The following is a 15,524-nucleotide window of genomic DNA, read 5'->3' as shown; positions in this document are numbered from 1 at the left end:
GGCTAGTGTATACCTTTTTGAAGCACATAGGTCAAGAGCTTTAGAGAAATGGTTCGGTCTGGAAATACATGGCTTTGAGAAGTCATAAGTTGATAACAGCTAAAACCATGGCAGTAGATAAGATAGTTCAGGAAGAATTTTTTATTTAGAGTGAGAAAATAGGAGGATTGAGGAAAAATCCTAGTCCAATGCTCTTCTGGTCTCCCCACACGATCTGCTACCCTTTCTTGTTTATTATCATTATCATTTAAAAATATTTTCTTCACTGAACAATATGGAGAACATGAACAAACACAGGAAAGGGTATTGAGAAAGACAAGCTGATGACAAAGGGAGGGAATTAATGTTTATTGAACACTTAATTGGTAACTAATGTTTGAAGCGTTATGTGAACTGTCTTAATCTCACAAGAACCCTTTAAGAGAAATGATGTTACCTCAGTTTACAGAGGAGGAAACTGAGGTATTTTTGTTTTTGTTTTAAATATGCTTTTATTTTATTTTTTTAAATTGAGGTAAAATTGACATTTTCTTTCTTTTCTTTTCTCCCTCTCTCTCTCCCTTCCTCCTTCTCTCCCATCCTTCCTTTCTGGAAACAGATTTACAAAGGTCTAATCAATTAGACAGCTAGCTGTTAATTGGCATCACTGGGATTTTTTTTAATTTTTAGAATTCTTTTTCAAATTCTTTTCCCATTTAGATTACAGAATATTGAGCAAAGTTCCCTGTGCTATACAGTAGGTCCTTGTTGGTTATCTATTTTACACATAGCAGTGTGTACTTGTCAATCCCAAACTCCCAGCCTATTCCCCCCCACCCCCAACTGTAATTTCATTCTCTAAGTCTGGCATCACTGAGATTTGAAAGGAAGTTTGACTGATTCCAAAGCCTACATCCTTTTCCCCTACATCCTCCTAATGCACGTAATGAAGCATTTGCTATCTACTGATTTTTATAAAATAAGTAAGAAGGCGTATGTGATTGTACAGTTAGTTCCCAGGATACCTATCACCACTTTTCATCTGATTTCGGAAGCAAATTCACCTTAACGGTGAGGTACCATGATCTCCATGTCATTGGCAAGTATGATTTCAGTATCATTTGCTGCGAAAGACACTAAACCACGATGTTTTTGTTTGTTACCTTAAGTACTGTCAATAATTCTGTGGTTAGTTGTAACTTTTAGTTATGAAAAAAATCAGCCAAGACGTAGTCAGCATTTTGTTTAAATACTGACCGCATTTCACCAAGGAAAATAAACTAACGAGCTCTGTGACATCGCTCCGTTTCGCCAACAGACTGATAAAGCGAGTTCGAAGGGGCAGGCTCGGGGAAGAGGGGGCGGCACGGTGAGAAACGAGAATCTGAGCAAGCGCAGAAACAAACAGATGTTAATGGAGGCGAGAAGGCTACTGCGCTCTCACTTTGCGAACTGTCGTAAAGCCCCCAGTGTCGTGCTCGCTCGGTAGAGGAGGGATTGGTTAGGCGGCGGCGGTCGGAGAGCAGCAGCAGTGGCGGCGACGGTGGCGAGGTGTTCGGTCTGCGCAGCATAGAAACGCCCGCAGCTTCGGGGAAGGAGTTCCCGTGGGACCAAATTAGGCATTCTGAACCCAAGCCGGGTCAGCTGGGCCGAACTAGGCGCTGCCGCTCGTACAGTTTTGGTGGCGGTGACAGACGCTGCTCCTGACTGTCGGGGCCTATTAGGCCAACATCCGAGGCGCGGATCACTGGCTCTCGACGCATCCTCTTCCCCCCTTACATCTCCTGTCTTCCTTCCTGGGCCAGTGATTCCCGGAGCCTGGGAAGAGGGTTGCTAATGATTAAGGTGAGGAGGGCGGGGGGAGGGGAGCGATTGGAGGCCGCGCGTGCGCGCAACGGGGGAGGGGCCGGGCTGGAGGGGAGAAAGAGGAAGGGCTGCGGCCGCGGAAGGCTGGGGTCGGCGACCGGCCGGTTATTGCTGGCTCCGTAGTGACTTAGGGTCTGGCTCTCTGCAGAAGATTTAATTGTGTTTGAGCAAAGCATTTGTCTACAGACACACCCACCCCCCTCAGTAAGGGGCTGTGGGTGAAGGGATTTCTTTCCCTTTTTCGACTCTCCCTAGAGTCTTAGGATGGGGGCTGAGGACTGAGGCGTGGGAGTGCGATTTGACAATGGAGTGATGAAGGTAACCCGCACCCGGGGTGTTGGAGGGCGCTAAGTCAGCCCTGACGGTTAGGGAGTTGCCTTCTTCTGTGATGAAGGAAACGTAGACCGCAGAACAGCTGAGATACAGACCCGTCAGATTTTTGTATAGAGTTGGCTGATTGGTCATTAAAAAAGAAGATATTTTTGTTACTGTTTTTAGAGAATTTATCAGAGTCAGTAACAATGTTGTATTTGGAAATGTTTGTTCTGTGCTGCAGAAATAGAGGTTTGTTACCATAGTTCTTAAATAGGTTATAGTAGATCTTTACAGATAAGTTCTTAACGCACGTCTAAGTTTTAACGTGTAAAAAATACCAGGAAGTATAGGGTATTCATTTAATTTGTTCATGTTTGTAGTGTGGGGTGATTCCATTGTATTGCATGCTTTCCTGTTTCTTGGTTTATGTGCAGTATGAATTTAGAACTCTCTAGGGTGGTAAAATGCCAGCTGACATAGACTTCATTTCATAGTTCATAAAGCTTTTTGAACCTGCCTTAATCCAAACTTTATTTCATTTGGTGTTTTATGTTTAATTTTCTTGTTTTAGGGACCTCTTCAACCAAAAAGAACAGACTGGGGAAAAGATAAGCTAAGGTTCCATTTCCTTTCCCATTTTTGTTTTTTGTGTCATTGCTTTCAAATGTTAGTATGTGATTAAGGTATTACATAGAAGTTTTATAATACTGGTTTTACTTGGTTTTATTAGGATGAAAAATCTACATTTTGATATTTCATTACTATATGTTTTTTAGTAAAAATTTTCATGTCAGTGTGAACCAGGTTATTTTTTCATACAAAACAGTAGTGTTTGGTCGTGTTTGTGAGACAAAACAAGTAGGGTGAGAAAGAAACCCTTTCACTTTGAAAAGAATCTTAAATTTTTTTTTTTTAAAGCCTTGAATTATTTTACTTTTGTCCATCTTTTGTCATTTAACCTTGGACAAATGACATCTCTCTCCTGTGCATTTGTTTGCCTCTACAATTCAGAGTAGTATTCTAAGAACTGGTGAGGGTATTTATGAATTGGTCTGAACAATATTGTAGGGAAACTAGGAAGGTTAGAGTTTCTCCTTGTACATCAGGGAAGCTGTATCTTGTGTATATGGATCCTTATGTCACTTTTTCCCTTTTGTTTGTTGTCTTTTGGTCACTTGCATATTAGTTCTTTCACTAGAGTTGGTTTTTGACGAAAGATGTAGTAAAAATAATTTCATTTTGGTGAAAAATGCATCGCAGTGGAGGTTATACCTTGACAAATTTCACTTCAGTACTCTATTTCTACAGATAATTGAAAAATAGCTATACTGATCTTTAAGATAAGAGGTCAGCAATTTACTCGTCTAAAGCAAAGGAATAGTCAATAGATATTCCTAAATAGTTATTTTCACTTTAAAATTTAAAATGTGGAATAAAAACCTCATTGAATCAAACCAATTAAAAATTTTAGATGCTTCTTGTATTATTTTGTCAAAGAGGGGTTTCTGTAACATGCTTTACTTAGAGCGTAATTATATGTGCCCTTGTTCTGACATTTCCCCTGGTGGCTAGGATTTCAATAGGAAAAAAAAAAAGTGACAGTACTAAAAATGATGGTAAAGTATTTTATAACTTGATATTAACATTCTATGGGTGACATTATTATACATAAAGAGTATAGGGCTAGAGACAGGAGATCTGGATTTTAAATCTAGCTTTGCTTGCTATTCATTAGATCTGTGACTTTGTGGATGACCATCCATCCGGGGCTTCAGATCTCTCTCAACTGTTAAATGAGAAGTGTGGGATAGGTAACTCTAGCTTTCTCTAGGTCCCAATTTTAATGGTTTGCATTTTTAGTTAGGCGTTTTTGGTATTAATCGTATTCATCATGATCCAGTCCCCAGAAAGAAATGCTGTACTGAGAGTATTAATTCCTTCATGGTATGTATATATTAGAGACGGGGAAAAAAAAGACGAAACAAAACAAATGATTGAGCCATGTTTGTTGTTCTAGATAATGCTTCTGTCCCATTGTAGATATTACTCATGATTAGCTCTCATATGATACTAAAAAATGAAACTTTTACTCCTGCTAATGCTCTTTAAATCATCCTGAGTAATTTTTCTTTCAGAAACCCATAATCATTGTTGAGTGAATTTCCAGAAATGCATTTGAATGCCTTACACCTCTGTTCTTTCTTTGCTGCATCCCATAGTGTTTTGGTAACAGCTGGCCCAAGTTTCTGCAGGTACTCAATTTATACCATGACGTGAGCAGTGAGTGAGCTACAAATGTTTAAAAACAAATACTAAATTGAGCTTACATTTTAGATAGAGGTACTGCATTACTATTTAATCATTCTGTAAGTATTTATTGATTGTCTCATGTTCTTGGCATTATTCTTGGCCTTCAGTGAAGAAGGCACTCTGCCTTCATGCAGTGGATATTTTATTAGGGGAAACAATAAACAGAATAGCTTTATGTAGTGGTAAGTGCCATGAAGAAAATAGGGGCATGTAATGGAGAATGAATGAAAGTGGGGCTCTACTGTGCATTGAGAGGTTAGAAAGGGCCTCTTTTTAGAGGTAATACTTGATTTGCGATCAGTGATTAAAAAGAGTCAGCCACAGTGGCAATCTGGAGGAAGAGTGCTGCAGACAAAGCAAGCAGTAAATACATTAGATTGGGTTTGATTCTGGAGAATCTACAATTGTGAATTAATTGTTTGGTTTGTCTGTTAGGCTTTTTCATAATTACTGATAGACAATTGTAAAAGAAAGGTTAAAAATACTTACGTGTAGTAACCAAATGTAGTGTGTTGACATTGTTTAAATCCTGACTCAAACCAACTGTAGAAAGTAATTTTTGAAGCACTTTGGAGGAAATTTGAATGTAGATAGGTATTAGATGATTTCAAGGAATTATTGTTAGTTTTGTGAGGGATGCTAATGGCATTATGTTTATGTAAGAAAATGCCCATTTTTAGAGATGGAGACTGAAGAATGTGGAAGAGAAATTTGTTTGGTATTCGTTTAAAAATACTTCAGAACAAAGAAAGGATGGGAGAGATGAGTTAGATGAAGCAAGTGTGGAATAATCCTGATAATTGTTGTGTTGGAGTGATAGGTGTATGTGTAGTAATAATATTGTTCTCCTTTTATGAGGTTTGGAAATGTTCATACTTTAAAATGCATTTTAAATAATATATACCCTATTTAGATGTCTTCTCCTTTTTTTTCTCTTCCTCCCAGTTTTGATAAAATGTAGACTTTTGTTCCTCTTTCTAAACATTCATCATTTATTCAACAAGTATGAGTACTGTATTTCAGGCACTGTGTCGGTGCTTGAGTTAAAACAAAGAGCAGGACCTTAAGGCCTGCCTGTGAGGAGCTTATGGTTTGCTGGATGAAGGGAGAGTCCCTCAGTGTGGACTGTGTTAACATGAAATCATAGGTTTCTGTGTTTTCCTGAGGGTATACAGGATCAGCATCTTAGTGTTTATGTGGTTACTAAACAAATATTTTTCTTGGGACATCCCTGGCGGTCCAGTGGTTAAGACTCTGTGCTCCCAATGCAGGGGGCACAGGTTCAATCCCTGGTTGGGGAACTAAGATCCCGCATGCTGCACGGTGTGGCCAAAAAAAAAAATTGTTTTTTTCTTTTTCTAGAGAATTGAGAGTTTAGGAAGTTCTATATGCAGCTGTGTGCCAGTCTGAGTCACTGTTGTATTCATTTCCCTTATTCATATGTGCTATAGGGCATCAGAATAAATCACTTTTTTACTTTACCACCTTTTGACATCCCAGTTTGCCTTTATTTAAATTTTTTATTTTGAAATAATTTCAAACCTAAAGAATTTCAAACCTAAAGAAAAGTTTAAAAAATGGTAGTGAGAACTCTTCAATATCCTCTAGTCAGATTTACCAGTTTTTAAAATTTTGTTGCATTTGCTTTAGTGCTCTTTTCTGAATCACTTGAAAGTAAATTGAATGTATTATGCCCAAGTCTCTAAATATTCACTGTGTATTGTATTCTTTTGCATTATCACAATACAGTCACCAGATTCAGGAAATCTAACATTGATAATGCTGTATTATCTAATCTATCTAATCTATAGCGCCTATTCCAGTTTTGTCAGTTTGTCCCAGTAATAGCATTTGTTTCTTTGTAGCATTTTCCCCATAGGATCCAGGCCAGGATTGCAAATTGCATTTAGTTGTCATCTCTCTTCAGTCTCCTTTCATCTGGAACAGTATCTTAGCCTTTCTCTTTCATTGTATTGACATTTGTGAAGAATACAGGCTATATATTTCATAGAGTATTCTCAATTTGGATTTGTCTGATGTTTCCTCATAATTAGATTCAGGTTATGCATCCCCAGCGGGGGATTTTGTATCTTTCTCAGGGTATGATATTGAAGTACCTGTTATCGGTCTGCCCCTCATTGGTGATGTTAAGTTTTAGTTACCTGGTCATGGTGTTGTCTGGTTTCTTCACAGGAATGTATAGTTATTATTTTTCCCCTCTCACCTAATAAGCAGTCTGTGGGGATAACTTTGAGATAGAGCATATATCCTGCTTCTAATCAGATCTGTATTTTCATGAAATTTCCCTCCTGGATTTAACATCCATTGATGATTCTTGCCTGTGCTGATGTTTATATTGATGGTTGCAAAATGGTTATTTTCTGACTCCATTTCTTTATGTCAGTAGGTGTTCTGTTTTAAGGCAGAAGCATCCTTTTATCTATCTGTTATCAATATGGACTTATGTACTTCCTATCTTACTCAATGGGTTATACTACATTACTGCCTTTATTTATTTTGATGCTCAGATTGTCCCAGGTTTGTCCAGTGGGAGCGTTTCTACCCTGGCTTCTGTGTCTTTTTGACATACTCTCATAATTTTTTTGGAGTATTTCCTCTCTTTTTGCACATCTCAGTCCTGGAATCAGCCATACTCCAAGGAGCCCTGGGTCCTTACAGTGGGGAATCCAATTTGCTTTTGAGTTATCTATTTATATATAGAAATAAGCTCTTCTTTTCTGGATCAGGACATCTTTTGAGAAACTAAATTTAAATTAGACTTTGATAGTGGGTTTGTATTTCTCTGAAGATTTTGTTTATGAAGTAATTACATAAGATTTAGCAATTATATTTACCGTAAAGCAATTATTTTATTCTTTTCTTTTTCAAATACATAAGTTCTGATTTGATCTTAATCGTGATCAAATGAAATAGAAGAAAAAAAAGGTTATTTTATTTTATGTTGCCTTGTGTCTGTGTGTGTATGTATATGTGTGTGGGGAGGGTTTAACCACTTAACTGTTAAAAAATGACTTAAGGTTTATATACTTAACTGTTTTTTTAAAAAAATAAATTTTTTTTTTTATTTTTGGCTGCATTGGGTCTTCGTTGCTGCACGCAGGCTTTCTCTAGTTGCGGCGAGCGGGGGGCTACTGTTCTTTGCGGTGCGTGGGCTTCTCGTTGCGGTGGCTTCTCTTTGTTGTAGAGCACGGGCTCTAGGCGCACAGGCTTCAGTATTTGTGGCACTTGGGCTGCGTAGTTGTGGCTTGTGGGCTCTAGAGCGCAGGCTCAGTAGTTGTGGCGCACGGGCTTAGTTGCTCCGCGGCATGTGGGATCTTCCTGGACCAGGGCTCAAACCCGTGTCCCCTGCATTGGCAGGTGGATTCTTAACTACTGCGCCACCAGGGAAGTCCCTACTTAACTGTTTTTACCTGAGTCATCAGACATTTTGGTTTGAGGAAATTGTTGCTTTTTAACTAGCTTTTTAAATGAAAATGTTTTTATTGTAATATAGAATGATATTTCATACAAGAGTGGGAACTCAAAGGCACATTATTCCAGGCAGTTACTGTTACATCTTGGTATCTTTCACAGCCATTCTCTCACTTTTGCATCGGTATTTGCTTTATTTGTCTTTTAAACTTAACTTTTAAGTATTTTTCCTGGCAGTATTTTGAATGATTTTTATTTATTTATTTTTAAAAAATTTTTTATTATTTTATTTATTTATTTTTGGCTGCATTGGGTCTTCGTTGCTGGACGCAGGCTTTCTCTAGTTGCGGTGAGCGGGGGCTACTCTTCGTTGCGGTGCACGGGCTTCTCATCGCGGTGGCTTCTCCTGTTGTGGAGCACGGGCTCTAGGCGCGCGGGCTTCAGTAGTTGTGGCTCACGGGCTCCAGAGTGCAGGCTCGGTAGTTGTGGCGCACGGACTTAGTTGCTCCGCGGCATGTGGGATCTTCCGGGACCAGGGCTTGAACCGGTGTCCCCTGCATTGGCAGGCAGATTCTTAACCACTGCCCCACCAGGGAAGCCCGATTTTTATTTTTGAACCAATTAACATCTGTACATGGTTTAAAAGTTAGTTCCAAATGGCTTATAGTGAAAAAAAACAACAGTCCCCTCTGCTACCCCTCCTAATCTCCTAGTTCCACTTCCTAAGTGGGAACACTTTCGGCTCTTAAAAAATATTTTTTCTTTTGGTATTTACCTTCATATTTCTAAATAATATGCTTATATATCTACTTAGCCACTTTAGATGTCAGTTTACATTTTTTGTTTTTTAAAATAATTATTTAATTTTTTAAGGTAAAATACATATCAATACAAAGGATACTGAATTCCCAGGGTACAAAGGGTATACAGGGAAAGATAAGTCTTCTTGCCATCCCTGTCTTCCTACCACCCAGTTCTTTTCCCTGGAGACATATTCCCTCTTCTTAGTTTATACGTATCTCCAGAGCAGTGGTTCTCTGTGGTCTGTGGAGTCTTGAGGGGGGTCTTCAAATGTTTCAAGTTATCTGTTGGTTTGAAACTATTTCATAATAATACTAACTTCTTCTTTGTTACTTAACTGTGTTGACATTTGCACTGATGGTGCAAACACAGTGGTGGGTAAAACTACTGGCCCTGCAGTGCATATCAAGACAGTGGCAAAAATTGTACTAATAGTCATGTTCTTCATCACTATACATTAACGGTTGGGGAAAAAAACCTGGTTTCATTTAAGAATATCCTCCATGAAGCAGTAAAGCTTGTTAATTTTATTAATCTTGACCCTTGAGTACATGTTTTTTTAATATTTCATGTGACAAAATGAGAAGAATGTTATACGACACTTCTGCTGCATACCAAAGTATGATGCTTGTCTTGAAGAAAAATATTTGTGTGATTGAGTTGCGCGCCGAACTAGCAAACTAGTTGCTTTTTTCATGGAACACTATTTTTACTTGAAAGAATGACAAACTGTAGTTATTTAAACTTGGGTATTTGTACATATGTTCTCAAAAATAAATGAAGTGAGCCTGTTACTTTAGGGAAAACAACCAACAGAATTTATTGCCAGGATAAAATTAAGGCTTTCAAGCAGAAATTAGAATTTTGGAAAACATATCTGCCACTGTGATCTTGGCAACGTCTCAGGACCTTGCTGATGAAATTATTGGTGATATTAACAAATGTGATTTTTAAAAATTTGCTGTGTTATAATGAAACGTGTCATTGTTTGGAAGATGTGCATAACTCGGTGGACCAACTTTTTTCAAAAGATCAATGCAGGATATTAACAGAATCATGCTGTGGGTATAAGGGCCTACTTAAGTGCAAGATAGATCAATAGATTTTAAATGAAATGGTCTGGAAAGTTTCATTGATATGGTTTCAGAGTCCACCTTGCAGCTAACCTTTACAGAATTACGCGTGTTAAGTTTTGGCTTAATATCAAAGAAGAATAATATCCACACTTATCTGAAAATATTAAAAATATTCCTTCTTTTATCAACTACATATTGGTGTGAAGCTGGATTTTCATTTTAGAAATTTTTGAATTTTTAGAATTTTAGAATCTTGAAATTTTAGAATTTTTCATTTCTGACTACAGAAGCAGATATAAGAAATCGGGTTTCTCTATTAAAGAGATTTGCAAAAATGTACAGCAGTGCCACTCTTACTAATTATTTTGGAAAAATACATTCATAAATGTTACTTATTAGCATGGAGTGGATTTACCTTTGCTGATTTTAAATAAAAAATTTTAAAGCATTTACCAACTTTCCTTTATAATATTATTACCAGTACATACAACCCACATAATAAAAGCTCTTTGAGTTCCTCAATTATTTTTTAAGAGTGAAAAGGGGTTCACAAGTCAAAAAGTTTAAAGACTGCTGCTACAGCTGGTTAATCCAGAGGGTTAAGCAGTTTTAAGCGTTACCTTTTGACTGCTTATGGAAAAGGAGTTCACACTTCTCTCTTTACCGTTTCTCCCAATATAGTTGTATCACAATTTTAGATTATTTTATTTTATTTTTCCTGATTTTCAAAAACATACTTCATGTTTACTCTTGTATTATATAAATATCAGTTTAACCTTTTACTGTAAGAATATAAATGTTTTGAGAGGCTTTGTTACTCTTTATACAGGTTCACAGTCAATTCATAAAGGTCTCTGGGTTTCTTTAACTCCATGGTCTCGTATGTTGCATATTTTAAATAACAATTCAGCGTATATTTACTGAATGCCAACTATGTGTTCAGCACAGTAGTGATGAAAATCAAGTCTTGGCCTTAGTGGGAAAACAAGTAAATTTTACAGATGGTGATTATGGAAATAACTGAGCTGGAAAAAGAAGATGGGGGTAGGGTTAGCTTTTTAAGTATAAGGTGGTCAGGGATGGTCTCAAGGATAAGGAAACATTTAAGCACAGACCCAAATGAAGCAGGTAGGAGAGCCTTATGGATATCCTGGGGACAAGCATTCTGTGCAGATTGAATAGCAATAGTATGCTTGGCCGGCAGAGGAATAGCCAAGAAGCTGTTGCAGCTGAAGTGGAGTGGAGGAGAAAATGGTAGTCTCTTAGGACAAAGGTAGAAAGGGTTTATGTCCTTCATTTTTAGGAAACGTTCTTGTATTAGCTTTGATAACTACTTAGTCATTTTTTCCTCTGTTCTCTTTTTGGAATTGCTTGTGAAGTCAGATGATTGAATTTTGTTGCTGTTTCGTACTTGCTGTTAGTTCCTCTGTGTGTGTGTGTGTGTGTGTGTGTGTGCACGCGTGCACATATTTTTAAAAAATGCTTATTGTGTGCCATCTCCTTTTCTTCCCACTCCCCTTCTTTCTGTTCTTTGTACATGTTAGGCCTGTTCCTGCTACATGATCTTTCCTTACTGTTTCCCCCTGCTAGGAATGCTGTTCCTCTACAACTGCGTGGCTTGGTTGACCGGTGGCTGGTTCCTTCTCATGATTCGTGTCTTTAGCTTCTTAGCGAGGAGACTGTTGATGGTTAACCTTTACCATTTGTTTTATTTCCTTAAGAGCACATATTTCTAAAATTATCTTGATTGTTTGTCTACTCGTGTCTTGTTTGTCCTCATTTGCATGCAGTTTCCATGAGAGACTTTCTGTGTTCTGTTCACTGCTGATCCCAGTGTCTAGAATGGTGCCCAGCTTGTCATGGGCTCTCAATAAATACTTGTTGAATGACCACAATACATAAGTAAATGGTAGCTAATGTATTATCAGTGATATTGTATCTTCTAAAATGTTAATAAACTACTGTAAAATTCATTTCTGTTACCTGGGTGTTGTTTCCAGATCCTGATCTGATTTCAGATGCTTGGGATAGAAAAAGTTTGGATAACTTGACTTGTAATTATCCTCTTAGAACTGAATACATCTTTTCTGAAACCTTCTTCCTAGACTTGCATTTACCCATTTTATTCCAGTGTGAGTGAATATTTTTCCTCATAGATAGCAGTTCTGGGTAGCAGTTCTAATGCCTCGACTTACTTTTCAGTCATCTTCCTTTATCTTGAACAAGTTTCAATTTAAAAGATTTTCTTCTTTTCTCTCCTGTCATCTTCACTAACCCTTAGTTGCCTCTTTTTCAGTTGCCACTTTCTTCCCCAACAGGAAGAAGTCACAGTTTATGTATACTGAAACCAAAATTCTGAAGATTGCCCAAAAAGTATATGAGTAGATGTTTGTAGGCTAGACATGTATAGGAATCCACATTAAGGTTAGGATTACTATATTTATCTAGAATATGAAATTCTTGGAACAGGGTAGCATCTTAACTATCTTTTAAATTATCACCTTGAGCAGTGACTGGTAGCAAAAAACTAAAAAAGTTTATTGAGTAAAGTAGCTGACATTAGTATACTGGATAATAAATTCTTGGTTTCCCCAAACCAGTACCCTGGGATTGTTTAATAGCTTGCTGTTTTTGCTTTTTGCCACAAAGATTTTCACTTGCTGTCTGAATACACAGATTCAAGGAAGACAAAAATGTCATTTGGTCCAAATAACCTTGGAAATCCCTAAAGTTGCCCATAAAATATAAAATATAGATATACAGCCTCTAAAAGTCCAACACATCCTATTTTTCCTTCAGTGTTGGAACAAATCACGTTTCATTGTTAAACACCAGATGAAGTTGTAGGCTATGTTTGTGGTCCATGTTATGGGAAAAATAAATGGCTCTAAACATTAGAATCTGACAGCACAGCAAGATGCTCATATCATGAGAGGCACATGGGAAGTAAGGCCAACTAGAGAGTAGTAAAATATTACCTTTTTGTGTTCATTTTGGGCATACACTCATTGAGCAGAATAGCAGGCATAATCTACATGGTTTAAATTATTTTTTTTTCTTCATATAGTTGAATTTATATTAGTGTGCTCTCTATCCAGAGGTGTTCCCCCATCCAGTTTTCAGCCTTTACCTTCAGTCATTAAAGTGTCAGTAACTCTTCCTGGTTTTTCTCTTATGACTCTTTTTCTCATACTTTAAAACATACTATTTAATTAATATTCTCCAGGTTACATATTTTGACCTAGATCACATAGGTAGAGCAAAAGCAACTTTTATCTAAGTACGCTTGGACTTTGTTCAGGGAGAAATTTTTCCCTTGGACACTTTTGCTCAGCATATTAGATCTTACATTCTCAAAGTAGCTGCCATGTTTTCTAATCTAGTTTTCTGTTTTATTTTTATTTTGTTACCCCAACCTTTGCTTTGGGGCTTTAACAACTCAGGGTTTTGGTCTGATCTGCAAGAGGAATTTGAGGTTCTCTCGAATAAGACTAACTTGAGGTGGGTGTACCTACAGAACTGAAGGCCTGCCAAAAAAAAAAAAAAAGGAAAAATTCATGGGGGGCAGATTGTGGACTTTTTTGCCAAGATGATTTCTAAAAGCTAGTTGACTATTTAGCTTTAAAAACAGTAATGAAAGCCAGTATGTGCATACATTATTTTGCCTAAAATTTATAACAACCTTTTGAGGTAAATATTTCTATTTTTCAGATGAGGAAATTTAGGAACAGGATGGTTAGTAACGTGATGAAGACTCACAGCAATGATGGAGTTGAAGGGATTTAAGTTCATTAGATTTTGAGTCACATGAGAAAGGAATTCCAAAATTCAGGGGCTTAATCTGAATTTCTGTAATACCTTTAATGAAAACAGTAAGCTGTATTTTTATCTCCCCTGGGCATGGCCTTTGTTAAAAGAGAGGGAAGGATGGTGATATTTTATTTGGATGGTGTGATTAGGAGGGACTTAATTTTTCTGTGCTTTTTCTGTGTATTCTAGATTTTCTGTAGTGAAGATATTTTAAAAATCAATTGAAGTATAATTTATAAAAAGTATAAGGCACACATTTTACTGTACAGTTCAGTGAGTTTTGGCAAATATATACATCCATGTAACCAACACCCCAATCAGGACATAAAACATTCCATCACCCTAGAAAGTTCTTTCTTGCTCCTTTGCAATAAGTCATCCCTATCTCCTGTCCCAGGCAACCACTGATCTGATTTTTGACATCATGGATTAGTTTTGTTTGTTCTAGAACCTCATATACATACAAATCATGTAATATTACTGTTTTGTGTCTGGCTGCTTCTGCTTATTAAATATTTTCTGTCTAGCATTTTATTGTGAAAAATTTCAAACATATAAAAGTTGAAAGAATTGTACAGCAAGCACCCATTTCCCTATCACCTAGATTCTACAGTTACCAATTTGCTTTTTTGCCTTATCACAAATCATTCCATCTATCCATTCCTCTAACCATTCATCAGTCAAGTTTATTGGTGTGTGTGGTGTTTTGTTTGTTTGGCTTTGTATTGCAAATTAAGTTGCAGACATCAGTGCATTTTACCCCTAAACAAATTCAGCTTCCATGTCATTGACTAGAGTTGAATATTTGTTTACAGTTCTTTGTTTTTGAAGTAAAATTACATACAGTGAAATGCACAAATCTTAAGTGTACCATTTAAGTTTTGCCAAATGTATACATTTGTGTAACCCAAATCCTTATGAAGAGGTAGAACATCACAATCACCTCGGAAAAGTTCCCTCACGTGCCTCCTGTTCAATTCTTTCCCCCATCCTTTGTAGAACACAACCGCTATTTTGATTTTTTTTCATCTTAGACTAAATTTGCCTGATCTAGAACTTCATATAAATGGAATCAGTATAGATAGATGTTTCATATCTGATTTCCTTCCCTTAGCAGGGTGTTTTTGAGAGTCATCTGTAATGTTACTTGTATCAGTAGTTCCTTCTTTGCTGTTGTTCTTGTTACTGTTTGGTATCCCATTGTACCTATATATCATAATTTTTTTATCTTTTCACTTGTTGGAGATTTGTTTTTCCCAGTTTTTGGTTCTTATGAGTAAAGCTCTGAACATTCACATACAAATCTTTTTGTATACCTGTATTTTCCAACCTAGGTGTGGATTTACTGGATTATAGGTTAGGTGAACGTGTGACTTTACTAGCAGCTACTAAGAGTTGTATGTGCAGTTCCAGTTGTGCCATATCCTTAACATTTGGTGGTTTTGGTCTTTTTAGTCTTTTAGCCTTTTATTGGGTATACAGTTGTATCTCACTGTGGTTTTAGTTTGCATTTCCCTGATAACTGAAACTATTGAGCATTTTTTCATGTACTTACTGGCCATTTATATATGTTTAGAAAAATGTTAAAAATTATTTGCCTGTTTTTTGGGGGGTTGTCTTATTAAGATGTAAGAGTTTTACATATATTCTGGATTCAAATTGGGTGTGTATTTGTATATACATGTAAATTATATATATGTATATGTAATTTTCTCTGTCTTATGCTTGCTATCTTGCCTTTTTGTTTTCTTAATGGTATCTCTGAAGAATAGAAGGCTTTTATTTTTATAAAGTCTAGTTTCTCAGTTAAAAAAAAAAAATGTTTAGTCCTTTTTGTGTTCTATGAAATCTTTGCCCATGGTGTGATCACATAAATTTTCTGTTCATTTCTTTTTGAAGTTTTAGCTTTTAGGTTTAAGTCTGTGATCTGTTTTG

General features: G+C 36.9%; 1 protein-coding gene across 8 annotated transcripts in view; it reads left to right on the top strand.

The window, feature by feature from the left end:
- The first annotated feature begins 1,474 nt into the window (after positions 1 to 1,474).
- Positions 1,475 to 15,524, top strand: part of RNF111 (ring finger protein 111) — an 85,601-nt gene continuing 71,551 nt past the window's right edge. For 7 of the 8 annotated variants that reach the window (XM_059913169.1, XM_059913167.1, XM_059913164.1 and 4 more), the window contains exons 1-2: positions 1,475 to 1,824; positions 2,732 to 2,778. In XM_059913169.1, coding sequence (XP_059769152.1) covers positions 1,816 to 1,824; positions 2,732 to 2,778 — 56 coding nt within the window. In that variant the 5' untranslated portion in view covers positions 1,475 to 1,815. The remainder of the gene's footprint in view (positions 1,825 to 2,731; positions 2,779 to 15,524) is intronic. The other variant, XM_059913170.1, reaches the window with a different exon arrangement.

Source organism: Balaenoptera ricei, chromosome 2 (genome assembly GCF_028023285.1).
Source record: "Balaenoptera ricei isolate mBalRic1 chromosome 2, mBalRic1.hap2, whole genome shotgun sequence".
NCBI classification, from domain to species: domain Eukaryota; kingdom Metazoa; phylum Chordata; class Mammalia; order Artiodactyla; family Balaenopteridae; genus Balaenoptera; species Balaenoptera ricei.
This window is presented reverse-complemented; position numbering and strand designations above follow the sequence as displayed.